Consider the following 27,283-nt stretch of genomic DNA (forward strand, 5'->3'; position numbering starts at 1 on the left):
TGCAGGAAGAAGACTAAAACCAAGAAAGGGTGATGCGAGACAAGATGCTCGACGCTGAGGTGCTGCGCTGCCGATTCCATGACCAAAGTTCTTGTACGCCGTACAATAACGACTGGCTGGAGAGCTGGCCGTAAATCCAGGTGGTCGTTAAACAGGTAGGTTGTTAAGTGAGGAGTGTCTGTATATGCATTGTGTGGTTAGATCAAAATAATAATTCTATACCTTAATCTATGATAGAACTAAACTTTGTTGAACAAAAATGCATTTATTATTTATTAAATCCACACGTATCACTATATACTTTCCAAACCTCATTTCTGTAATAGGAAGGCAATGCAGGAATGTTGTTATAAGTACTTACAATACAATTGAAATGTTCTTCACAGAGATCATCTTTTTAAACAGCTGCTGTTCCTGGACTTACTGTAAACACTTTGGAACCGGTTTAATATATTTTATTTTGCAGATGTCAGCATTTGTATGTTAGCTAACATACTACAACAAATAATGAACTGGGTAATGGTATAAAAATGTTCCCCCAGCTGAATATAACAAAACACGCAAAGCAATTAACTTTAACCTTGAGATTATCAGCAACATATCTGGAATATTTCACTAAACCAGCCATCTCAAAGTTACTCTGCTTTCAATACTAAATGTCACATAACACATAATCAAAATATTTTGCTCTGGATTTTTCCCCCACATTTGAACAAGAGAAACAACTACACTAAATCATATTTAGGCATTTGTTTTCATGTGTGATTATTAACGAGAGAATGCCAAAGCTTCTATATACTAGTACAGTAGAGTATTCTGTTCTTTATTGGAATTATCTAGTGCATAACAGAACATTGTTAATGTTATTGACCATAAAAAAATCTAGATGACTAACCTGAAAACTTACAAAAAAACATAATTATACAAAAGAGTTCATTTAGAAATACAAGCACTATAATCTAAAGCTGTAAGTTTTGTATATATTCACACAATGCCGCAAAACTCAATACTGAGGAAAAAAGGGTAGAACACTGAAGGTTTTTAAAGTACCACAAAACACAACGTGTATACAAAGCCCAAACAGAGCTCAAAGGATGAAAGATCACAAAAGCATCAAAATAAAGCAATGACTTAACACATATAAAACAGAAAATACGTCTCAGAAACTGGCTTGTGTATTTTTCTAAACCAGGTTCTTCCAAACTTCCGGCAGACAAACTATCCTCCAATACCTGAAAAAGACAAAAAAAACAGACTGTCAAACAACCATTGTGTAAGATGAACGAAACGTACAAATTAACATCAAAAGGCATCCCTCTGTCTTTACACAGTCCATTATTGACACAAAAAGAAAAAATAAATCTATAATTAACAATAAAAAAAATATAGTCCATAAGCTAGAAATCCTGAAGTGTCACAAATTGAAGATGTCAAAAGCCAAATGCAATACTGATAAGAAAATCCTTCAATTGTTCAGAAATGCAAAAAGAATACACAAAGTAAACATTACATGCAAATTTTTGTAAACATCGGAGCAGGTTTTCAAAAGGTTAAAAAAAGAGAACTTGTTAGAGGAAAATTAACGAGGTTTACAATAGAAGCTTTCCCCCGCTGTCAGTAACACAAGAGACAATACAGGTATAGATAAAAAGGACTTCTCCAACGCAGTGGCATCCAAGTAAAACCAGGTTTTAGCTCATGGACTAGTGGGCATTACAGCTACAAGGGCTATGAATAAAGAAAAGCAAGCATTACATTTAGATTAGGAATGCATATATTAAAAGACACTGGAAAATCCAGAGAAAGCTGTATCCTTTGAAAAATGAAGAGTTATTTTTTCAGTAAGAGGTCGTATTTAACCATTACTTGTGGGGGGCCCTGCAAAAAATACCATTAAAATTACATTAATGTATTCCTTTACATTATAAAACAATACCCAAAAAAATTAAAAGAAGAAGACAAAGCTGGATGTATCCACTTTATTATTTGTTTTTTTTTTTTTGTTTTTGTTTCTTTTTTACAATGCTGATACAGGATGTCGGAAGACCATACCAAACGGTGGCATTCGAGAGCGTACGCCTCTCGTACCCTGTCCGCATTGAGCGGGCCTGAGTGAATCGGGAAGGCAGCGGGACTCATGGCCTGCAAGGAAGTTCCCGCTGGCAGGTACAAACAAGGTATATGTCAGAATTAGGAGACAACATTCTTCTCTTTTTCCTGCCATTTCCTTAAATTTCGGTTCCCGTTTTTTTTTTTAGCAGTACTTTACCTGTTAACTTTACGGTTAACTTTACCGTTACCGGCACAAAGCATGGAAAGCCGGTCGTTACATATCGCGCAAAAAAAAAAAAGTAAAAATAAAAAAAATAAATAAAACCACAAATAGAGACTGTCGTCTATGTTACCATTACTGTAAAGCACTTGAGGGTGCTGTGAAAAAATAATTAAGCATGTACATTAAACAATAGAGCGGTAAATATAGTTATGAAAAAAATATGCTTTGTATTAACAAAGGTTTGTGACAAGCAATATGGTAACGTACCTGCTTGTACTTAGTGGGGATAATATATTAGTATGGCTTGTAACTGTTTTGGTGACCACCTCGCCTTGGGGATTTGCCATAACCACTCTGCTGATCTAGAGGTTGAGCAAACAAAAACAAAACAAAAAATCTAACATTAAATATCAGTTTACAGGATGCTGCTTCACTGACGATTTGTTGGTGCTAATGACCATCCTTATGGAGTTTTAACAACAGCACTGCTAACTGCATGCTGTGGTAGTTACTTAAACAGCTGTAACGTCTGCAATTTAACATAGTTCTTGATGATAACTAGAATGACAAACAATCCCTGCACTGAAATGAAGTACACTAAATATGCTTAGGTCTCCGACATCATTGAGGTCAAAAGCCCAGGCAAACATATAAAGGTGTAGCTAATTGTTTATGGCAGCTACTAATAAATGAAGTACCAATGTAAGAAACTATTTCTCGTTTATCAACTTTGTACTGAAGGAAAGGGTGATCATTAAAGAAACAGAAAACATATGGAATGAATTTGAATGAAGAAAAGGTTGTTTATTTTTTAAGGATTCTTTCATTGATCATTTAAAAAATATGAAATATTGGCATGTCTAATGACGTCAAAGCACTTTTGTTTTTACTTTTTTAAATAGGCAATTGTTCTTGGGTCAAACACTTTGCATATTATAATATATTTGCATAATTAAAATACAGCACTCTAAACAAATTAAAAAACAACAACAACAACAACAAAAGACAAAGACAACAGAATTCACTTTTCTATGAACCATGAACTTAGTTACAAAGAGAAATGGAAGATGATGCATAAATAAACTGTTCAAATGTTTAATAAAAAAAATGTATGAGAACAGATTATTTTCTTAGTTTTATTATGTGTGTTTACACAAACAGTTACATACTGCTGTAGTCACCATATCCGTAGTAGTTGTTATATCCGGAGTAATCGTAGCCACCATACCCCCCGTAGCCTTGGTTGGTGTAGCCGTAGTTACCATAGTTACCATAACCTTGATTCCAGTAGCTGCCATAACCTTGATTCCAATTTTGATTTGGACCTGAAACACATAGTTTTCAGCTTAACCACACTTGGAAAACTTACACAATAGCTGATAAGACCAATATTGTCTGTTAGCTCTGCTATACCGAACTCTGATATGTTGCTGGAAACATATCCAACACGCAAACTCATTTCAGACAACATCATCCGAGTGTGTGTACAACTGGAGTAAGGCAGAAACAGTCTCTGCATTTACGGTGTTTTCACCAAGAAATTCAAATAGGACTAAAAAAAATAAATAACTAAGGCTACTGAGATGTTTATTGCTATAGATATGAAACCATACCCGGTAGTATACTGTAGAACACTAGACATAAACTGGATTTAGTTCATTATGATTGCTATTATGTTATATTTTTATATTTTTTATGTTAAAATTTAACATTTATTTTTACAATGTGCAAATGAGTCTCTTAAATTTTGTTATTCAGACACGTCGACAAATGCATCGCCTTTGATTTAAAACTGTTTCTAATCATGTCTGCAGCTTTAATAATTTAAAAATTAAACATATTACTGAAACTGCACCGAACCGTAAACCAAAACCAATGTTCCAAAAACCAAACTGTGAATTTTCAGTACCATTATATTTTTAATTTACATGTTGTGTGTAAAGAGTACAAGAACAAATTCTTGGACAAGTAAATGCCCACAGCGAAATAGTGTTTCTGATTTCGACCTCCAGTATGTAGTCTGGAGCCTGGTATGCACCAGTGCGGTGTTCCGGAAAGATGAGGAGAACACTTACCACCTCTCCCTCGAGACCTGGAAGGATAACCACCTCGGCCCCCCCACTGCTGCTGCTGGTACTGTTCTTTGGACATGGCCACTTTAATTTCACACTGTAAAAACATGAAAAATCAACATTAAAAGTAAAATAAACAGTAACATACTGGAATATTTTATCTATCCAATGGCTACCTGTGAAACAAACCTCACAGAAAGTATGTCTGAGTTTTTCCAGCATATTCAATAGGGCCGGGAAAAAAATATCGACTTCATGATTAATCCCTATCCTGGTTTTGACAATTTGATATCGATTCACAAAATCCCAAGATCAACTCTGTTAATTTATGCTTTTTCCTGTGACTTTAAAAATATTTTTGCTGAATTTTACTTGCGTCAGTCCTCTTATTGTATAAGTGATACTACTTAATCTCTCACCTATAGGAGAGTTGCAATAATATTGCAGGATTGCCTCGCCTCAAGTCAAGTAGCGCATTACTCTCACACCAATCATTTTCAGTACACTGCTTACGGTGACGAAAAATAAAAATGAAATAAAGGCAAACGATGTAAAGAAAAAATGGATATTAGTGGATGCCTTGCTGTCAGTTATGAGAATATTTAATTATCTGTTTTTTCAAACGTTGTCGTTGTGGGTAACAAGCAAATGAAAGCAACTAAAAGTCTGCAGGTATAATGTATTTCTGGCTGGGTACGAGAACTGAATAAGGAAAGGTGTGGACGAAATATTTCACAGGTAAGTACAACAATAAATTATGTTGTTTTACAATGTTAACGCTACATTGCTGTGCCTTTTGTTTTTATAACAGATCTGGATTGATCGCCCGTCAGTGAATGTGTCAAACATAAATTCAATGGAGTGGCAATGGAATCAAATTGGGCACTTGTGAATCATATTTTGAGGTCAGGGCCAATTCCCAGCTCTTAATAATACCCATACGCTCTTCAAATAAGAAGATTTTAATTCATGTTTTGGCACATATCTTTAAGTTAAAGTCCTTCTAAAAATGGCATGTGAGCTTTAGATTTCCCCATTTTTTATGTTCAGTTATTCTTTTCAGTTAGAAGTGCTTTGATAGAGACAGGTTGGTTTTGTTTTTAAGGAACTGCACCTATATGTTCCTCAAATAAAAATATTTTGATACACAAGCCTTTGGCCTTTCTTTAGTGGTTTCCACAAATTGTTCCCAGTGACTCTGCATTTGTAAATTTGTATCTCTTTCGTATTAGACTGATATCGAATCAGAATCAAATTGGATTGAACTGAATCATTAACAAATCGGAATCGAATTGGGGCACCTGTGGCAATGCCCAGGCCTAATATAAGGGTAAAAATACATTTACTGAACACAGATGTGCATGTATCATGAAGCAGTCCAACTGTTCAGAACATTTCCTTGTAAAGAAAAGACTAGCAGGAGTTACCCTGCAGCTGTGCTCAGGTACAGGGCTGGACCTGAATACCCTTTGTAAATATCCAGATATGCAAAGGTAAAAACAGGACACGCTGCAACCATATGCTTAGTACAATAATGTATGCATACATTTTCAGTATGAACCCTCCAATAAATTTTCTGTTTTAAAAATAAACACTTTCTGAACTCGGAATCTTCTGATATTGAAAGCCTAAGATAAACTTGGAAGGTCTTGTTAACTAAATAAAACAATGAAACTAAACTTGCACAGGAATCAACTTAACCAACACCTTTGGTTTAAAACAAACCACGGAAGATTCTAATAACAGGGTATTTGCTAATGTTCTCATACATGAGATAAAGCCCTTGATACTTGAGAAAAAAATTTATTAAATTACACTGTACTGCTTAGGTGAGTAGTTGACCACTGACCATAGAAGATGGTGCCACGGTATACAACATTGTCACAGTCCAACCAAGCTACAGGAGCAGTGTCGTTTTATAGCGAATTTCATATTGCCACGAGTTAGCTACCTAATCGCTCTCTGAAACTTTCAAGCAGCATTGTTGGTATATTAACTACAAAAAGTAAATAACTAATAAAGAGATGACAAAATGCTCTTCAGAGCCACGGCACAAAGATTTGATTAACAGGTTACAACCTGACGAAGCTCCTGGACCATACCTTGCTCAGACCTATGTTGTGGTACTTCTTCTCCATGATCTTCTTGACAGGCTCTTCGTCTTTAAAAGTTATGAAGCAAAATCCTCGTCTTTTATTCGTCTTATTTTCCATGGGCAGTTCAATGGCTTCCACCTAAAAATTGAACATCTGAGTCAAACTAGATCTAATGGTGCATTAAGGTGAACTGCAACAGAGTGGGTCAGTACAGCTGCCAATCGTCAATCTGTGTTGCCACTGTAGATCAGTAAGCTAATTATACATTCAGAATTGTTGGAGTGGTAGAGGATCAGGATGCAAAGACATCATGAATTAATTTTTAAAAGGGTAGCAATTTTAACTTATGCTGCTAAACAAAGAGCTGCTAAACTTTCATTGTTTCTGTAATAGTGACAAAAAAGATCTTATATTAAATTGTACCTCTCCAAATCCACCAAAGTACTCTCGAATTTTTTCCTCCGGCGTATCGGGAGAAAGACCACCAACAAAGATCTTCTTAACTGGTTCCTTTGTTTTCATGGCCTTGGCCTTTTTAGGGTCGATTACCTTGCCATTTAGTTTGTGCTCCTTTTGTAAAATAACCTGAAAGAACAAAACAAAAAAGTTAAAGAAACAGCAGTCAAATCTCATATGGAGAAAGCCAAAAGCAAAACATAATTAATGCCTTAATTTCCATTTCTACATCTGTTCTATAACCAAATCCATCAGTCATGTTCTACACGTGGTTCATAACTGATGCAATCATACAAATTGGGAGTTCGAAACAGATATATGCAAATTCTCTTCTTCGCATGTCCAGGATGAACATGTAAGACAAACAAGGTAGTTCATTTACAATACAACCAGCTGCCAATCACAAAATCACAGAAGACAACTGTGTATTTACAAAATTAAAAAAAAGTAATGCAAGTAATGTAACTTTAATACCTATCCCAAGTAATTGGTGAAAATCAAGTAGTATCAGATAAACAGTTTACCATATATGTAACTAAAATATATTAAGTATACTATATGGCTATACTACAGAGTCTAACCATGCAGGAAAGACTGCTTTACTATTCATATATTCTTATCGCAATAAGTTTGTAAATGAAGTCATTACCTGAGCCTTAATACTGAATTAATATATAAAGCTTTAGTTCTGTGGCTGAGCCTCACTGGTGACAGACCAGTTTTGCTCTATAAAATGCTCCTGTGACAATCTACAGCAGCATCAACAGGACAAGCTATACTGAAGAGTGGCCATTCTCCACAAATGGCTTCTGGCGACAACAGTGTTTAAGGTAGTTTCCCTGAACCAGGACAACAGAGTGCAGCACACTCTGTCCAATTATGGACAAGAACAATGCAGCTTGCGGAGCATTTGCTGAATCATGTGTTATCTTTAGCTAACAGGAGCATTGGTCTGTAGTCCTAGGTTCCAGGTTCCAGCAGAGATCCTCCTACAGTGTGCTACGGCAGTTAAACAGTGACCTCAGACATCTCGACTGTGTCAAACAGCCCCTTGGAGCCCTAGGCACTCATCTGGTTTCATGGTATCCTACCATTCCTCCATATATTTCACATTATGCTAGTTTTTACTCAGACCCTTGTCAACCAAGTGGAAGAAAGTGTGGGATATATTTTAAAAGAGGTCTCATGCTTTTAAATGCCAAGAAGCTAGCATATTTGTATAGAAATATACCCATGTCAAACTAGTCAAATTGACCAAGCCACTGACCAAATAGCCATTGGTGCCACTGACATGAGAGTTACACACTGACTCCCACTGCTAGAGATTCTATGACACTAGCGCTCAGAATCTGGAGTTGTGGATACTCACGTTACGACCCTCCCAAAAAAAACTGCCTCCCAATACATAACAGCAAAGGTTTTCTGCCCTTAGCTGACAGTCATATCCCCTGATTCAACATCCTTCAACACCTAGCACTCTTGAATCATTTTCACACACAAACTCTAGACACACTGCAGAGAATCATGTTCGGACATTTTCCAGAGTTGCCCTTTCAGACACTGCACACAAGAGACTGTCCGTACCAGACATGGTCACACCTACTGTACCACAAATACTCCAGCAAGTTTAGACGAGGGGTGATGCTTGAGTAGAGCATGCAGGAGGCAGGACATGATGCAAAAAACATCAAAAATGTTTGGTGTTCACCTTAGTTCAGATTATACTGTGGTCACATAACTGTCTTGTAATTTGACATGATGGAAATTTAAGCCCCTAGTGGGCAATATCCTGCTCCATTCACACATGGGGGTCATTTGGAAATTACCTGGTCTTTGTACAAGGGAGCTATCAAGGAAAAGTCCATTTAATGCCCAGTACAACAGATTTGGACATTCGCATTCACACATACAGCCCCTCTGGGTAATGTCTAGAGAAGTTCAGGGTGGCAGGATGTGTCTAAAACAGGCTTTGGTTTAAGAGATCTTCATTCTGCAAGGCCCTGATGGCATGACATAGCTAACTGGACCACAAGTCTCACCCTAACTGTAGGGGAGCATTGAATACAGCCTCTCATCATCATGAATAACAAATGCTGATACGTACTCAGTGATGAAAGAGTGCTAGTTACATTAGCTAATTTATTACAGTTTCAACTCCAGTCTAACCAAGAACAACATAATTTCACACCCTTGATTTCAAAAACTCAACGAATCAAATCACAATTATAGCAAAAAAAATGTTGGTGAAACTAAATGTTTGCGAAATACCATGAAAATCTGGAATGCTTATGTGTAATTTATACTGTAATGACAACCATGTTGATGTCTGTCCTGTGCATTTTATACAAAAAATAAACTTTCCTAAATTATATTATGATAGTATTCCTGCATTATAATTGTATTTCCAAACTGTACTTAGAATGGCTATATACACAACACATTTTGATTGTGCTGCTGCATTACATTCTCCTTTTTGTTGGCGTAAACAGCCGAAAGGATATTTGAATAATAAGATATGTAGTAAACTATAAAAACAAATATAAATATAAATATTTATATTTATAAAAATATAAAAACTTATATTTGATCAATTTTAGTACAGCCTACACTGGACAAATTCTGTAGTAAAACTTCCAAACAGGAAAAAGGTTTGTTGCTTAACGAGTAATTGTTAATGAAGTTCTTTTAACAATTTCATCTACAAGTATTAGACCACAAGATTTGAGATGTCGGCATATTACATAGGCTCAAGTTTCTCTGCAGTCTACATGGAAGAACCAATTTAATCTGTTAGCTAGGTACCACAGAACACATTTCAAACATCCAAACAAAGAAAACCATTTAAGATCAATGCCCAGCACATATGGAAGGCTATGTGATCATTCATTCATCAGTCCATCATCCCACCACATTTCTTGGTCAGAGTCTAAGCGGGGCACGGAATCACCAGTCCACTGCAGGGCACACATACACAGAGCTGTATGCAATGAGCCATTTGCATAACTTTATACTGTGGGTGGAAGCCCATGCGATATGGAGAGATCATGCAATCTGCATGGACACACAGACAGAGCAGAAGCAGGATTCAACAGTGCTGCCATTTGAGCCACCATACTATCCTCCAAATGATAATTTACATATGATAATATGGTTCAAAGAATCAAATCATGTGATTTAAAATTTCGCCAGTAATGTTCTACAGTAACAATGATGACAAAATCAAATGAGGCAGGGCACAGATGCACAAAACTGAGCCAGTATTGCACAATTATTCCCTGTTAATTCAAAAAGTCAGAGGACATAAGTTAACAAAAAACTCCTTTCACATCTTGCTTTAGACTACACACATATATAAAATTACTGAAATCTATACATAGTATACCAGTGTCACGGAATACTGTGCAGCACAAGCATCTTTGGATGTGAAAACTGGACCATGAAGAAACAGGAACAGAATCGACACATTTAAACTTTCACAAAGACTTAAAAATCAAATGACTGATTCCATCTTACTTTAGGCATATCATGAGAAGACCAAGTGCGTTGAAGTCGACCATATTGCGTGGAAAAGTTGAAAGTAAGAGGAGCAGGACAACCAGCTACAAGATGGATTGACTGAATCACCACAACAATGAACAGACCTATTCATAATACAACCCCGTTTCCAAAAAAACTTGGGAAGATGTGTAAAACATAAAAACGGAATGCAATAAATTGAATATCATATAAACCCATATTTTTTTATTGTTTTATGACAAATATATGTTCAATTTAAATTTGGTGCCAGCAACAGGATTCAATAAAGTTGAGACAGGAGCAACAAAAGACTGGAAAAGTTCTGTAATGCTAAAGCAAAATACCTGATTGAATTTCTTACTTCTATTACGTTAACGGGCAATGGGTCAATAAGATGATTGGGTATGAAAAGAGCCTCCCGGAGAGGCAGTCTCTGTGCAATGAAGATAGGGAGAAGTTCACCAGTCTGTGAAAGACTCATAAGCAAATAGTACAACAATTTAAGAAGAATGTTATTCAATGTAATACTGCAAAGAATTGGGGGATTTCATTATATGTGGTGCACAATATTATTTAAAAGATATGAATCTATGGTGGAAATCACTGCATGGGCTCAAGAACACTTCCGAAAACCATTGTCTGTGAACACAGGTCATCGCTGTATCCACAAATGCAGGATGAAACTGTACCATGCAAAGGAGAAACCATATCTAAACATGCTCCAGAAACACCACCAACTTCTCTGGGGTTGAACTTATTTAAGATGGACTGACCTGTGGTCTGGCAAATCAAAATTTCAAATTCTTTTTTGGAAATCATAGACGCTGTGTCCTCCAGGCTAAAGAGCAGAGAGACCATCCAGCTTATCAGCAGACAGTTGAAAAGGCAGCATCCGTGATGTATGGGGGTGCATTAGTGTTCATGGCCTGGGTAGCTTGCACATCTGGGAAGGCACTATTAATGCTGAACCATATATACAGGATTTGGAGCAACACATGCTGCCATCCAGACGTCTTTTTCAGAGAAGGCCTTTGGTATCTCAGCTAGACAATCTCAAATCACATTCTGCGTGTATTATAACAGCATGGCTCCATAGTCTGGGTGCTAGACTGGCCTGCCTGTAGTCCAGACATGTCATCCATTGAAAACATTTGCCACATCACAAAACGAAAAATACGACAAGGGAAACCTCAAACTGTTGAGCAGATGAAATCCTACTGTCATTCTTGGTCTCAAAGTTGTGTTACTGGTCTAATCCATTGTCCAGTTAGGGTCACCAGCAAAATTAGATGACACAAGTAGTAATGCATGAATACAGGTCAGAGAGATTAAACAGTATTTAATAATAACCTAGGTACTTTTCAAAACAGAAACTCAACAAACAGCCTTGTGATGTGTTCCATGAATAATACCTGAATACAGTAAATTTGAGGAGACCAGTGTCTGTACTGGACAAACATGTGAAAATAGAATAATTAAAAAAGAAATACCTTCTCAACGCTGTCGGGCTCTTTGAACAACACAAAACCAAACCCCCTGGACCGTCCTGTCATTGGATCCAGTTTAAGCGTGCAGTCCGCTACCTCCCCGAACTTCGAGAAATAATCTTTTAAGTCCTTCTTTGTAGTATCCCAGCTCAGGCCTCCAACAAACATTTTTCTGTTTGGGGGGAAAAACAGGTTTAGAAAGAACAACTTCTTTGATATATTATGTTTAACTGTAAGGAAACAGGTGTGGATTAGTCTACATGTAAACCCATCACTGTTTGAGACAAATTATCAAATGATCAGTTTTGGGCATCCTTGACCACAGAAAACCTAAAGTGTCACCGCTCTTATTCCGCTAACTTTTGATCATAATTCTTAATGGTTAGTAGAATCTTTCTGAAACCTGCTCTCACCTATAAATACGTGTGCTCGTGTCTTTTAAAATGGGTTTTGCGAAAAAATACTCAAGGGCATGAATAAAGTATCATCTATATCATGAGGTATCCCTATAAGTGTCTCAATTCTGCTCCCGTTTACATAAAGGCCACGGTAATATTAATTAACATTAAAATAAAATCTACAATCACAAAGCTGCACATTACACCTAGTCGATGGATGCATGCGATTTCTAGATGTATAACTTCGACATAACATTGTAATTAGCAGTCCACGGAAAGTTGCGGCAATACACAGCACAGTTACAGTGCTAACTATGCACAGTTAATTGTTAGTGCCTATCTAGTCTTCCTGCAATACAAAATCAGCGGGTCAGTTAAGTCAAACTAGACATTCGGGCAACAATGTAGCGCAGTTATGGCAGTAACGACGTTACGGTCTGGGTACTCGAGTCCCCGTCCTGTGAGTGTTAGACTAGCCTGGCTAGGTAGCTAGCAGACAGCTAGGCGCCTTGGTGACGCGGAGTGAGGCTCGCGGGCTCCTCACCCCTCATCTTCCTCGTTCTTGCTGGCGTCTATCTTGGAGCCCTCGGACACCGCCGAGCCGCTCTCCATTGCCGATGGCATCTGCTCGTTGTTAGCCTCGCCGTCCTCTTCCATCTTCATCAGCGAGTCGTCGCTGACCAGCAGCTCGTCTGACATTTTTCTCCTTTTACCTTTTGAAAAAATACGCTACACGGTAACGTTGCGTGCGAGCTAGCCGGACAGTCACCCACCGCAGTCGGCGCCAACTCCCCGGGGCCGTCCCCCTACGCTCCCCGCTAGCCACCTAACCAGCTAGCCGGTTAGCTTAGCCGCGGTAGCTGTACAATCGATTTTTCACCACAGCGGACAGAAAGCGGCCGCTACGCCAAATATTCACGTTTAAATCCGACTGTTTGATATCTATGTCCACTAGCAGTGTTTTTGCTCAGTAGTTACCTTAGCCGCATATGTATATATAATGGCGCGGATGACAAAATGGTCGCAGGAAGGAAGCGGTGCTGGCGCTGACCGGGATATGACCAATCCCATCGGCTTCCGTCGGCTCCCTTCGGGCAACGGCGCCTCCCATAGTGCTCCTAATTTCCGTGTTTACTTATGAGCGGCGCGTGCGTAGAGCAAGTGCGACTTCACGCCGACTAACTGCAGGAGAAACTCAGTGACGCAAACCACAGGCGCAGATCGACGGGTGCGGGTGTTTATAAAAATTACCTTTTTGAAGCAGTAAACTGAAGTGCAGGAACAAACTCCAGAACAGGCTTTCCAAGGAAAGCAGGTGCATAGAAAAGAAGCCAGTTCTTCACCTCCCCTAGTATGTATGTGAAGGATCATCAAAATTCCCTAATGATCCCAAAATTCCCCATTTTGCAATTACAGTGATTCCACAATGCATTTATAAACATCACCCAGTGGGTTTTCTATCTCCATAAGGCACTACCAGTTAAAGCACAATCACACACCAGTTTTGTACCCAGTTTTTAATAATCCCTTTAGAGATGAAAAATAAAAATCAAACAAATGGAACGCTTTACAAAACAGTGACAGGACAGCTTCATTTCATTACAACACCAATGTCAAAAGTATGAGAATCCCCAGAACAAAAGAGGCCACTATTTACAAAGCTCCACACAGAGTCAACCTTCTCAGGAATAACAAAATTAAAAAAAAAAAAAAAAAAAATCTTGTTTAAAAAGGACCAAAAATCTTCAAGCTGCCGCCAGGGTACGAAGTGGAATCCTCAGCTGGCCTGCCCACCTGGAAGAGAGGAAACAAGGAACATCAATCATGTGCACCACGGCTACCGTTGATACCGAAAAATCGAGCACGTCCATGTTTCACTGAGAAACGTCTTGTGCTGTCAACTTTAAGCTATTAAGGTTCCTGTTCTGTTTGAAAGATCATATGTACAACATGTAGCTCTCAGGGGGGAGGGAGAGGGAAAATTAAACTGTCAGCCGGAAAAAGCTTTAGCTCCGCTAAACTGGTGGATTCTCTCACCACTAAGGAGCAGACCCAAACATAAGTCTAACCCCACTGTATAATCCCATGTGCTACATTTCAGTCTCATAAATCATGCTAGTGACACCAATCTATTAATTTATTTAAGCTTTTTATGGCTTCAGAAAGCATGTCCACATATGATCTTTAACAGAAAACTTAAGAAAAGTCTTGTGGTGTTTATCATTTGAAGTTCTTTAATGGCTATAAAGAAAAAAAGCAAGCATTAAGAGTAAGCGATTTAAAAGGGGTTCACTTAAGAAAAGAAAAAACGAAGGTCCAGAACTGAAATGACACTAAAATAGAGAATACAATACAGTCGTTAAAACCATTTAGGTCACCTTTAGATTTCTCATTTTTTAATTCCTGTAAAAAACCATTTAAAAAACCGTTAAAGAAAACACCGTCAACTTAAAAAATAAAAAGCGTGAGATCCTTTTTGTTTACTTTTCTTTTCCCTGGTTGGGTTTTTTGTTACACGCTGGTACATTAAGTTGGAAGAGACCATACCACAGGACAGCGTTTTCTTGTGCATGCCGTGCTCTCTGCCCGCTATGTGCGACGCCCAGAGAATGTCGTGGTCAGGTGACACACGGCCTGCAATGAAGTCCCCACTGGCAGGTACAAACAAGGTACAATAGAATTAGGAAGAGGAAAGAAGTAAAGGATAGGTCCTTACTTTGTACCCTTTAGCAGTACTTTACCTGTTATTGCTATCAAGTCTCTTTATGTAATTTCCATATGACCTGTTACGAAAATGAAAGCAGGGGGAAAAAACCCGCAGAAAAACGCTTATGTTTTTCTGGAGAGCTAAAAGCAAAACTGCTTATAGGAGCGGAGGCAATTAAAGATCCATAGACAAAGTCACTTGTGCAAAAAAATTAAAAAAAAAAAAAATCCAAAGTGGGGACCATGGAGACATCTGACCACTTGTTTTCATTTGACTTTGGTTTTGTCTATTGATCTTTAAAAGCACCAACGTCAGACAAACGGCAGGCCTTCTGCTACACCCTTACCAAATTTTAATAACGTGAGCTCTGGTCAGTAGGGCTGATAGTTGTTCTGGTGGTTTCCGCCTTCCCGGGAAGCTTTTCCGTAACTGCTCTGCTGGGCTGGTGATGGACACATTTCCATTACAATAAATCACAAGATCCAAATACCAAATCTAAATTGACCAAATATTCCCACAACCTAGAAAGATGTACGCAAATGGCATATTATTCTCCTTACAATTCGTCAAAATACATTCTACAGATCATAAAGGTATCTAACAGGCATGTTCACTGACATGAGACACACACCATTGGACACTTTGGCTTACCGTTGTAGTCGTCATAGCTCTGTCCATACCCATAGCTATCATAGTTGTAGCCAGAGTAATCATAGCCAGGGTAGCCATTGTATCCTTGATTGTATCCATTTCCATAGCTTCCATAGTTCTGGCCATAATAGTTATAGCCCTGGTTGTAGCCGTGATTCTGACCTGCACAAACCAGCAGGGTGAAACTTCAATTGTATTTCAGAAATGCCAGAAAATATAAGCATGCAACAACTTGAATGCAAAGCTACTGAACAGCTACAGTTTTAAGTTGAGCAGCCTTGCCCACTCAGATTTTGAGGATCAGTATGGCAATCTATGAATACACAGGCAGGCATCAAGTGACTCATTTTAGCTTGGACACCAGCAAGCATGATTAGTGGGTCGTACCTCCCCGTACGCGGCCCCTGGAACCTTTTCCTCCATAGCCACTCCGGTCCCCTCTGTGTTGCTGCTGTTGCCTGTAAACTTCCTTCGGCTGGGCAACCTTGATTTCACACTGCAAAACATGGGTCATGTTAAATCACAAATGCCAGCACCCCGAGTAATGCCTTTATATTTTGGGCTTTTCCAATGAGCAACTGATGAGTTACAGCTCAAGATGCAGAATTCTATCACCTCCTTGGGTGGCCAAAGCACAAATAAAGACACGGCATCACACTATATACCTTTCCCGATCCAACTTGATGGTATCTGTTTTCCAGCAGTTTCTGGACTGGCTCCTCCTCCACATATGTCACAAAGCAGAATCCCCTCCTCTCCTTGGTCTTGGTGTCCATAGGAAGCTCAATGCTGTCGATCTGAAGCAAGACGACACCGATCAATCAGCAGACCCAGCTGATTGTAAGATGCTCCAGCCAGCAAACAGAATGTATATACACTATTTACACCAGCCAGCCCCAAAGAAAGCATTACTTACTGTGCCAAATCCTCCAAAATATTCCCGGATCTCATCCTCTGACGTCTCAGGCCTCAGGCCCCCAACAAAGACTTTCCTGGGAGGCTCCTTCCCCTTGAGCGCTTTGGCTCTTTTAGGATCAATAAGTTTTCCATCAAGCTTGTGCTCTTTGAACTCCAGCACCTAAAGAAGCATTAGAACGTATTGAGAGGGCACAACAGACAAACACACACACAAAGAAAATTATACTGACCTTCTCCACACTGTCGGCGTCTTTAAAGAGGACGAAGCCAAAACCACGAGAGCGTCCCGTAATGGGGTCTGTTTTAATGGTGCAGTCCAGGACCTCACCGAACTTGGACAGATAATCTGTGAGGTCCTTTTTGCTGGTATCCCAGCTTAGCCCACCAATAAACATCTTCCTGTGGACAATAAAACAGTAAATGCATGTCTTAAATTTAATAGGGAAATAATAGCCTACATTTCACTTATAAATCATGCCAAAACAAACTGCATTGGTTCCAATGAAACGTGTCTTATTGCCAATAACACCACGTTGTTTTCCTGAATTTTTCTAGAATACAAAAAGTTATAACTTCAAAAAATGTCGCAGTGAGAACTGGGTTTGGACTAAACGCTCATGAATTCAGAAGGAAAATTGCCCTAACTTCTCACAGTGAGTCTTTTTGGAATACATCTGCAAACATGACCTGGAAAATACTATACATGACATCACTAAACTATCATACGGAAAATATCGGTCTTAAATTCTCCTCTTTTATTCACCCACTTTCATACGAATAGAAAACGAACGTAACCGAAAAGATGCAAAAGAAGGGGGCAGTGACCTTAAAATGATGGTAACTGATGAAATCCCACGTTAGTAGGACAGGAAACACACTATTCGGCGCGATAATCTAATAGAGAATTTCCCGAAAGGTGTACAACTTAGATTTTTAAAAAAAATCTACGTGTGGCACCTCGCCAAACAGTGTGCGAACGGTAAGCCAATTTTCTGTGTTAACGCGGCTGATCCCAATGCAACCGGAAAAGACCACAGAAACTGAATTCATGCTAAGGCGGAAAGCGGCCGCCATTTGTCCGGATCCACGTCGACCGGCTGCACTTCCGCAGACGACAGACAAGCAGCGGCTTTATCCCCGGTAAATGAGAGGATCAATCCGGATGCTCGTACAGAAAGAACCAGTTCCCCGGATTCGACATCTTTGACGAGGGCGGAAACGTGATTGCACGCACTCTCGAAGTTTAGTGGTAGCTTTACTACTTTTGTTTATCAGCTTCAATTCCACACATTTAAGCCTCATTCCGTAACGGTAAACGCATCGCTCCATTCTAGCCTTCACTTGTATTTTCGGATAATCCCTCTATCGTATACCTTTTATTAGCGCTAGATTATCCGATTAGTTCAACAAATCCCACACCCCCGTGCGTTACTAATGCGTAGTCTCTAAAGTAACATCTGTCATGTTCTTTAAATTTCGATTGTCTACAGGTTATACAATAAAATGTTAGCATTAGCTTAAAGCCATTACTAACAACCCACATGCTGGCGCGACACGATGTGTAAACCGGTAAGTCACCGGATTTGCCCACATAAAGCGAGTAGTAATTACTCGCCCGGCTACTGCCGGCTCAGTTTCAGAAACCCTGAGATTTGGGTTACTGAGGCCCGTGGAAAGGCTAGCGGCGATTGCGCCGGCGGAGAGACTTCGCCATCTTGTGTTCCCGCCTCGGCGGCCGCTTTTCTTACCCGTCATCTTGCTGGTTTTTACTCGCGTTGATTTTAGACCCTTCGGGGAACTCCTCTGCACTAAAGTCGGCCTGTCCTTTGGCTTCCATTTTTTGTAGCAAGAAACGAGCACCTGCTCAAAATTTTTAGCTTTAAAAAAACACCACACGCAGGGTTGAAGCTGGAACACAGCAAGCACAATTTCGCGTCGTGCAAAATGGCGGGCAGAGACGGGGGGTGAGTGAGTCTTCAGCAGTTCGGGGGCTGTGCTTCGACGCTCCGCCTCCTCTGGGTCCTTCTGCCCGGTACTGTCTTTCATTTGTCAAACAAGTAATTCAAAAACGCATGGAAAGACAAAAAAATATACATTTAAACTGGTTCAATGCATTTTAAACGAATCCGAAGATTTGCACGTTCACAGTTAATCTCCTTCTTAAATACCTCTAATTAGAATGTCTATATTGGTAGTAAATTTAAGTTAAGTTTTTTATTTTAAAGCGGAATTAAAACTGTATTTTCAGTGTTATGTATTTTGTAGTTTTATTCTTCACCAGAGAGTGTTGTGCTCAGTTTCCAACTGGTACACAGCTGTACCAAACCACATTTACATCGTAAAATGGCAATAATCTCTATCTTAATTTTGAGGTTTCATGTCACCTAATCCCATATTTCCAATCATGGTGATGTGTGGTGACAGTGCTACCTTCCTCTATCTTGGTTCTAGTTTTGGTCTAAGGTGTACATCACTGTTTCTACACTGTGACTAATATTCTGTTTGCTTTTTAAAAGGTGTGTCAAAAACAAACTGCTACTCCAAAATCTCATGGATATACCAGTTACGTCAGTAAAATCTATGGGCACTATAGTAATGTTCCGGGACAGAACCAGTTTGGACTGCTCACTGTAAAGTCATTGTAATGATTTACCCATAAAACACAAAGAGTGTGTCTTGTGACTGATATCACGTGACGGAGACAGACAAATGACTGGAGGATACATAGGTTGCTGGTCTGACGTTCTTCCCCAATGCTTCGTAGGAGCATTGTTGTTATAGATGCGGGGTATAAACACGCAAAGAAAACGTGTTTTATTTTTGAGCAACCGTGGCGAATTCTTAGGTTTTATATATATTTGATGCGCGATAATTTAATGCATTTATTTCTAGTTCCGTTCTCAACATTTACTTCCATTCAATTATTTCCTGACTGGAATTCTTAATTTGACAGAGTTTAGCGCCAAGGTGGCTGGTTCCGGCACGCGGAATTATCTCGCGTTGCTTGCGGGCACAATGAGAGTTGTACAATTGACGTCGGCTCAACTAAAGGAAAGAGGCACTTTTTAAAGGGATCGGTCAGCTACACGTGAAGCCAGCTAGCCAGCTAAATATCGCCTGCATTGGGAGTGTGTTTGAGGTTGAAAGGTGCGGCTAGCTGGAATATTTTGTGTAAATTAAAATGGCTACAGTATCGTTACCAGCAAACGTCAGCGTCATGTTACTGGACATAGAAGGGACCACGACACCAATTACATTTGTCAGGGTAACCTAGCGCATTATTAAATGACATTTTAAATGTCAACGCGTTGTGTTGCTAAATCGTAGTCTGCACTTCATGCAAAAATAATGTTGAAATAAACATATCAATTGATGCAACCGAATAGACTTAATTATTTTTATTTTTTTTGGCAGGACATTTTATTTCCATATATCAAGGAGCATATTGAGGAGTATTTGTCTACACATTGGGAAGAGGACGAGTGTAAACAAGATGTGCAACTACTAAAAAAACAGGTACGGTTTGCTGGCGACAGCAAGGTCATTTTGTTAATAAGACAAACTAACGTAACACGTGTCCTGGTAATTGCAAGTGGTATAATAATCTCTTTTGAATACAGGACTACAGGAGTACATCAAATACAGGAGTATCCATCAAATTCACACGTTGTAGTTGCCCGATGTTGCAAGTAGGCACTGACAATTCTGTATTTTGAAAAAAAAAATCTTTCCTGAAGACATTTATTCTATCCTCATATCACAACCTGCTGGTATCCTTTGGTTATGAGACCCTTCAGAGTAATATGACGGCTGCACCCACAGTCGGGGATAAATCTTTTATTTAGTGTGATCACCTTCATTGTCACAAAGGATGTCTATTTCATACACTCCCGTGTACTTTATAACATAGTTTTCATATGTCATCTGCAACATATCAGTTCTGCTGCTGCTTTAGATTCATTTAGACATCTTTTACTGTGACAGTCATATAAGGAGGTATTTAAGGTTTACTCACATTCTACTCTAATGTAATGTAAACAGGGATGGTTGCCAGAAGAGGATGGTAACATCGGGGTCTTTCTGTATCCTGGCTGCACCATCCTCCTCATTCTACTCACTCAGTACAGTCCTCTATCTGTATAAATACTGTTTCCGCAGTATAACGCATAGCACTAGCATATAACCAGCCTATTCTGTAAAAGGTTGTAATGTTCGCCCCTGGTGGAGTCAGTGGGCATTATTTCCCTCCCATCCTAAAAGTCTCCCAAGAAGGGCTGCCTTTGCTTTGCAGGTAGACTTGTCTGGTAAGAAAGCACTGCTGCAATATTAGGGGGAATCCCCCCCTACCCCAGCCGCTGGCTTTCTGTGAAGTAAATGAATGGTGTTTAATGGTACTATTTTGGCGGCAGGCAGAGCAGGATGTCCGGGAGCACCGAGCATGCCGAGTGCACAGCCCCGACCAGACGGTGCACACGGACGAGGAGAAGGCCATCCGGGAGGTGGTGGACAATGTGCTCTGGCAAATGGCAGCTGACAGGAAGACCACGGCGCTGAAGCAGCTGCAGGGGCACATGTGGCGTGCAGCCTATATGTCTGGGAAAATCAAAGGCGAGTAAGTAGGCCTGGCTAAATGTTGATATTCCTTTAGACAGTGCTCTGAGTTTCGGCTGTATGTCGCAATGTCTTGTTATGCACTAGTTCTGACAGCCTTACAGACAAGTTTAGTGAGGCAATTGTATAAAATAATCATCACGGGGATACTCCTTTAAACTAGGTAGTACCTGTAGCTAGCTAGACTGAAACTTACTGGGCTTAGAACTGGAGGCCCTGCTGTTTTGTTTCTGGAGCATTTTGAGATGTAATCCACTCATTTCATTGCCTGTTTGAAACAGGTTATACCAGGATGTCGTTCCTGCCATCAGGCGCTGGAGACAGCAGGGCCTCAAGGTCTACATCTACTCCTCGGGAAGCGTGGAGGCCCAGAAGCTGCTGTTTGGATATTCTGTCGAGGGAGACCTCCTAGAGGTGCACCTCTTCCTGGTTTTTATTATTTGCTTACTGTAGTTGAATAATTACATAGCACAAGTGTTTATTTCTGAAATTCCCCCAACATAAACTTTTCTTTTCAATTATTCACAGTTATTTGATGGACATTTTGATACCAACATTGGCCTTAAAGTAGAGAGTAAAAGTTACCAGAGGATAGCAGAGAGGATCGGCTGTCCTCCAGAAGAAATTCTGTTCCTCACAGACGTCACAAGAGGTACCTACGTTATGGCCATTGGAGCTTTGTTGTCTGAACCTGTTTTTCCTGAAATCACAGTAAAGTAGGTCCGTTTTGTTTATGAAGTGTGTTAACAAAAGAAAACTCTAGTTTTAGGCTTGTTTTGGTTCCAAAATAATTTGAGAGGATTGTGTGCATCAGTGAAAAATTTCAGTTTGTGCTAAAGTGATTTGATATTTTTGTAATCATTTTGGACTTGGACATTTTCCTTATTTTTAAGTACGTAGTAATATTCAGTGATAGTGCATAACTCTGAACTATACAAGTATTGATAAATCAGTTTTGTAAACCATAGCATAGGCTCTACAAGCTGACCTGTGATAAGGAAGTCTCTGGCTGTGTTAACTTTCTAAGTTTTAATCTTCTGGCAGAGGCAAAGGCCGCAGTGGAAGTGGGCATGAACGTGGTCGTTGTGGTGAGACCAGGCAATGCGGAGCTTGCCGAGGAGGAGCGCTCTCACTACAGGCTCATCTCGTCCTTCAGTCAGCTGCAAGCAACTAATTCTGCCTGAACAGTTACTTAGCGAGAGGGTCGCATGGACCCGGAGCTGCTTTTTTGGGTCAGGTGGGAACTGGGGCCAGGTGAAGACATTTGTGCATCCATTGCTGATCACATGAACGTGGGTCGAAACACACCTAAGGTTTTTTTTTTTTTTTTTTAATTATTTTTAAATATTTAAGTTTTGATCCATGCTATCTTGGATCATTGTGCAGTACGGTGTAACTTCAGCGGATAGGACTTAACAAAACATTCCTGAGATTTTTAGAGGTTTGCTTATTTAGTTTTGATCTTCAGTTCAGTTTATCAGACTAATGCCGTAGGCTATTCTGAACACATTTGGGCAAATAAACAGAAATAATGAGTCCTTTTTAACCTTTAAGAACCCTAGATGTATTGTACATGTATTTCATAGCAAAGAAAGAGTACAATGTGCATGAAAACTACTATGACATTTTTCCTCTGGGATGTATACTTGCACAATGCAAATATAGGTTAATAATTAAAGCTGGAAGGCAGGAAAAATGCTTACCAAACTTCTAGAAACTGGCACAAATAATGAACCAACAATGTTCATCTGAACCTTAATACATGGATTATCATCATAAAAACAACAAGCATTAAAATGATTAAAATGGGAAAAACACCCCAAAAGACATTCCATGAAGCTCATGTAAAATGTTTATGGGTCCATGGCCACAAAGTTCTTGAGACTTTTGTAATGAAAATCAGTTTCCTATAAGCATTGCAAAGCCCTATTCTAGCATGAGAGCTACCCAAGAAATAACGCATCACAAGCTTAAATAACATTCTGTTTTGCTTTTAATGAGAGGCATGTCATCCACCAGGGCTGTAGATGGAACAGCTGTAGAGTGTTAAGCACAGCACATTTTGCTTAGTAGAATATCCCTCAAGCATTCAGACAATATGTTAAGATTTGAATGTGGGTGTGAAGAATTCTTTAATTCAGTGTTTCTCAACCCAGTCCTTTCGGACCCCCAGATGGTCCACATTTTTGCTCTCTCCCAATTCCCTGGCAATTGTTAGAGAGCAAAAACGTGGACCGTCTATGGGTCTGCTAGGACCAGGTTGAGAAACCCTGGTTTGTTTCACATTTAAGTGGATTTTATTATCAAATCATCTATGCATGTTTCCCAGGACCTTGGTGCATGTAAAATACAGGGTTGCATAGGGCTGCATCAAACAACACGGTCCTATACGAACAGTGCTGCGCATGGCATGACCGGCCCCATGGCGTAACAATGTGTTTAATTATCTAGAGAAAATCATTCCATTGTCACGAGAAAATGATAAAACAAGATATTCCGTGGCTGTTCTCTATGGAGAGTGTTTTGTGACAATATTTCATAAATGTCATTTAAATGATTATTTAATTTAAACATCTGTCTGGTTATATTGCAAACTAAGTAACAATAGATTGATCTTGTCTAGTCAAATGAATTCTCATTTATAATTGTGTTTTGTCTGTTCCGTCCTGGGGCTGTATTACAGTATCTTCTAAAGTCCAATATTCACTTTTCTGCATGTGGTTTTGGACTGTGGATGGTCGTGCGGCGCGGCAGCTTTTGTTCATACTACATATGGCTCTGGTTGATTGCGGTCGCAGTGCATGCAGGTCCATCAATCCATTCGTTTTCTGAAACCGACTGTCCTATTCAGGGGGGGTCCAGAGCCTATCCCGGAGGCTATGGGCGCAAAGCAGGTAACAACCCAAGATGGGGTGCCAAGCAATCACAGGGCACCCTCATACACCATTCACTCACACATGCACACCTACGGGCAACTGGATAACAATAATTAACCCCCGCATGTTTTTGGATTAGGGAATGAACAAAAGGGCAAGAACACAAAACCAAGAGCACACCCAGAAAAGTGAAATATGGGCTTTGTTGCTTTTGCCCCACCAAGTACACACTTACACTCTTGGCGGGGGCGTTTATGTGACTTTATCCACACTTTAGCATATACAGCATGAAAGCAGTCAGCTAATGGCCAATTTATAATTCAGTTTTCATGTTCAGTGGCGGACGAGGGGACATGACATAAATTTTGTCATTAGGGACTGGCTGCGACCGGCTGTGGTCTGTACGCATGTAGCCCAGATACAGCTGCACTCTCTTGGTCTGGTGGAATGTCAGTGCTGTATGCTGCACAAATCACAACCACCTGCATCCACAGCCAAACATAGTATGAACACAAGCTGCTGTGTTAGCTTGTTCAGTTTTGACATCTTAAGACATACAAACTTGGGTACTACCACTTCATCAGTTTTTCAGGGGAAACTGTACGTACAATCATTACAAGAGAAAAAGATGCCCCACCTGTATTCAAAAGAAATATTTTTAAAGGGTCAGTTCACCCTAAACCTGAAAAAAAAATTTTAGAGGGAGTTTATTGCCATCTATCTGACGAAGTTGTTCTGCTGGGAGTTGCCTAGTTTTGGAGATATCGGCTGTAGAAATGTCCGACTTCTCTCAAATATAATGACAGTGAATGGTGTTCTTTCTGTGGTGATTAACCCGCCAGAAAAATAGATTTGAAAAATCCACCAGCAATGTCACACCAGAAATCATGACTTGGTTATTGAAAATAATCCACAGACTTTGTAGTGAGCAGTTTTATCTAGGATCTATTTTCTTCAACCGAACTCCACACACCAATAGTATCACTGCGCAGAAGATACAACCACGAACACCACAGCGATATCTTCTGTTCAGTGATACGATTGGTGCTTGGAGTCCGGTAGAAGAAAATAGTTCTTAGAGCCATCATAACCAAAACATGGAGCTCACATAACCATAACTTAGGCTTACATACAGGCCAGTGCAGCTCCTATGTCATGACAAATTTCTTCAGTGAAACCTCAGGTTCTTTTAGTTGAATGATGAGGTAGGTTCCTTAAGCTTAAGCAGTTTATTAAGAAAGAATAAAGAAGTTACAGAAAGATGTTTCACACGACCAGTTCAGTGTCTGTCTCTGTCTGCCTCTGCCCCCACTGAGGGAAGCAGGCCCTTTTTCTATGGTCTTTGTATAGACTCCTGGAGCCAGGAGGTCAGATGGCCTTGGTGAGAGTAACTTGTATGAGAGGCAAAGAACATGATGAGCAAGTAGCAAGGACAGAAAGAAATATAAAAATAAGAAATATGAAGGCTATAAATGAGTGAACTAAATGAACATAATTAAATAACTACAAATCAGCTAGGGAAATCCCTCAGTCAGAACGGGGTGGGTATGTGACGCCAACCAATAATATGGAAACTGGTCTAATGGTCTAAGTGTCTTAAGACATCAGAAATGAATGTAACACATTAATTATTGATATCTTAAGATGTACATATTTGATGTGCTGATTCAGAGGGTTTTGACCCCAATGCTGTGTCTCACTTAACGGCTTGTTAAGGCTAATTTTTACTTCTGCGCCAAATCAACACTGTAAGTATGGCATAGTCGTAGACCCTATGCGGAAGCCTACACTATGGCATGACGTGCACCTCCCCAGAAATGTAACTACAAATCACAGCAATGCAGACCGCAAGAAATGTAATTAGTCTGCTTGATAGTACAATAGAACTTTGGAACACAAATGCCTCTTTACTTGACCAACTCGGATGTTGAAATTATGTAACACAAGACACGTTCAATCTCTCTGCTTTCAAGTGTATTCCATGCATCGCCCGATGCTTTGTTAAATTTGATGCGTTCCCCTCTTTTCACGCAACTGTTTTTAAACATTTGTTGCACGTCCTTGTGTTGGAATCCATCCATCCATCCATCTTCCAAACCGCTTAACCTACTGGGTTGCGGGGGTCCGGAGCCTATGCCGGAAGCAAGGGGCACGAGGCAGGGAACAACCCTGGGGCCAGCCCATCGCAGGGCACACTCACACACCATTCACTCTCACACGCACACCTACGGGCAATTTAGCAACTCCAATTAGCCTCAGCATGTTTTTGGACTGTGGGGGGAAACCGGAGTACCCGGAGGAAACCCCACGACGACATGGGGAGAACATGCAAACTCCACACACGTGACCCAGGCGGAGACTCAAACCCGGGTCCCAGAGGTGTGAGGCAACAGTGCTAACCACTGCATCACCATGCTGCCCCTGTGTGGGAATCCTTTCGTGTGAAATATAGCCACTCTTTAAACTGTTCTGTAACATCAGCCAAGGATCTGGTGGCAGTTTTGTCAAGGTCACGTTCTGTCAGAACATACTGAACCATCTGTGCTGCATAAAAGCCCTTGGGGGTTTGTATTAGCCACCAGGAAGAATACACAGCAATATTCAGGAGCACAATTTAAATATCACAACAATTTGGAGTAAACAGCTACAATACAATTCAAATATGTCTAGCGATGCACAGAACGACCGGCCAGGGACCGGAATCGGCCTATAATCAGCGTGCACAAAGTTTGCAATTTGTAATACAGTGGAAACCACGTATAGTGATTACGTCTGTCTGGCTGAAATTGATCAGTATATGCGGATCATCATTATGACCGATTTTTTTCTTTGTCTCAGGCAGATTATCATGTAATTGACATTTCTATATTTATTACACGCATATAAGGTATAAAGCGGACAGCATCGCTATTTTACTGAATTGTATTGACTCTAAAATATATAGTACAGCTGTTTCAAACGTGTTTCAAATGACAGTATTATACAACTTCAATTAAACTGTATAATTCAAATACACTATAATACACTTGAGTACTCTTTGTTACGATCCTCAGTCTAGGGTTGAGGACCGTCAGAAAAGTAAAGGGATAGGAGAGGGGAAAACAAGACAATCAGGGGATGGGAAAAGGGAACACGGGAAACAAAGGGATCTTTTTTTGTATTTTTTTATATTTATTCACAACACTTTCACAAACAGTAGGGTAACAGACTTTGGGAGTGA

General features: G+C 39.8%; 3 protein-coding genes across 14 annotated transcripts; 1 reads left to right on the top strand and 2 right to left on the bottom strand.

Moving 5' to 3' along the window:
• Positions 1–439: 439 nt before the first annotated feature.
• Positions 440–13,427, bottom strand: hnrnpd (heterogeneous nuclear ribonucleoprotein D). Of its 9 annotated transcripts, XR_007399066.1 has the most exons (9): positions 12,845–13,357; positions 11,906–12,074; positions 6,867–7,028; positions 6,450–6,581; positions 4,351–4,444; positions 3,445–3,600; positions 2,543–2,637; positions 2,053–2,159; positions 440–1,232 (listed from the first exon to the last, which is right to left on the bottom strand). XR_007399066.1 is itself a non-coding variant. In XM_049021324.1 (8 exons), the coding sequence occupies exons 2-8, from the start codon at positions 12,997–12,999 to the stop codon at positions 2,570–2,572; spliced, it is 936 nt and encodes a 311-aa protein (XP_048877281.1). In that variant the 5' UTR covers positions 13,000–13,013; positions 13,279–13,427; the 3' UTR covers positions 440–2,569. The 9 variants fall into 9 exon arrangements, 7 of the variants coding, with proteins under 7 accessions (XP_048877281.1, XP_048877284.1, XP_048877283.1 ...); XR_007399065.1 differs by having other exon boundaries at positions 2,053–2,637; XM_049021324.1 differs by having other exon boundaries at positions 440–2,637; positions 12,845–13,013; positions 13,279–13,427.
• A 375-nt stretch (positions 13,428–13,802) lies between these two features.
• Positions 13,803–18,544, bottom strand: hnrnpdl (heterogeneous nuclear ribonucleoprotein D-like). 3 transcript variants are annotated; one of them, XM_049021331.1, is made up of 8 exons: positions 18,325–18,544; positions 16,807–16,975; positions 16,575–16,736; positions 16,324–16,455; positions 16,046–16,154; positions 15,659–15,820; positions 15,354–15,449; positions 13,803–14,951 (listed from the first exon to the last, which is right to left on the bottom strand). In XM_049021331.1, exons 1-7 carry the CDS (start codon positions 18,411–18,413, stop codon positions 15,379–15,381), a joined length of 894 nt encoding a protein of 297 aa, XP_048877288.1. In that variant the 5' UTR covers positions 18,414–18,544; the 3' UTR covers positions 13,803–14,951; positions 15,354–15,378. The 3 variants fall into 3 exon arrangements, with proteins under 3 accessions (XP_048877288.1, XP_048877287.1, XP_048877286.1); XM_049021330.1 differs by having other exon boundaries at positions 13,803–14,094; positions 18,325–18,543; XM_049021329.1 differs by having other exon boundaries at positions 13,803–15,449.
• enoph1 (enolase-phosphatase 1) lies at positions 14,871–23,016 on the top strand. 2 transcript variants are annotated; one of them, XM_049021334.1, is made up of 6 exons: positions 14,871–14,969; positions 19,991–20,092; positions 20,986–21,188; positions 21,469–21,601; positions 21,716–21,839; positions 22,232–23,016. In XM_049021334.1, the coding sequence occupies exons 1-6, from the start codon at positions 14,871–14,873 to the stop codon at positions 22,369–22,371; spliced, it is 801 nt and encodes a 266-aa protein (XP_048877291.1). In that variant the 3' UTR covers positions 22,372–23,016. The 2 variants fall into 2 exon arrangements, with proteins under 2 accessions (XP_048877291.1, XP_048877290.1); XM_049021333.1 differs by lacking the exon at positions 14,871–14,969 and adding an exon at positions 19,200–19,841.
• Positions 23,017–27,283: the final 4,267 nt, after the last annotated feature.

This window comes from Brienomyrus brachyistius, chromosome 7 (assembly GCF_023856365.1).
Source record: "Brienomyrus brachyistius isolate T26 chromosome 7, BBRACH_0.4, whole genome shotgun sequence".
NCBI lineage: Eukaryota > Metazoa > Chordata > Actinopteri > Osteoglossiformes > Mormyridae > Brienomyrus > Brienomyrus brachyistius.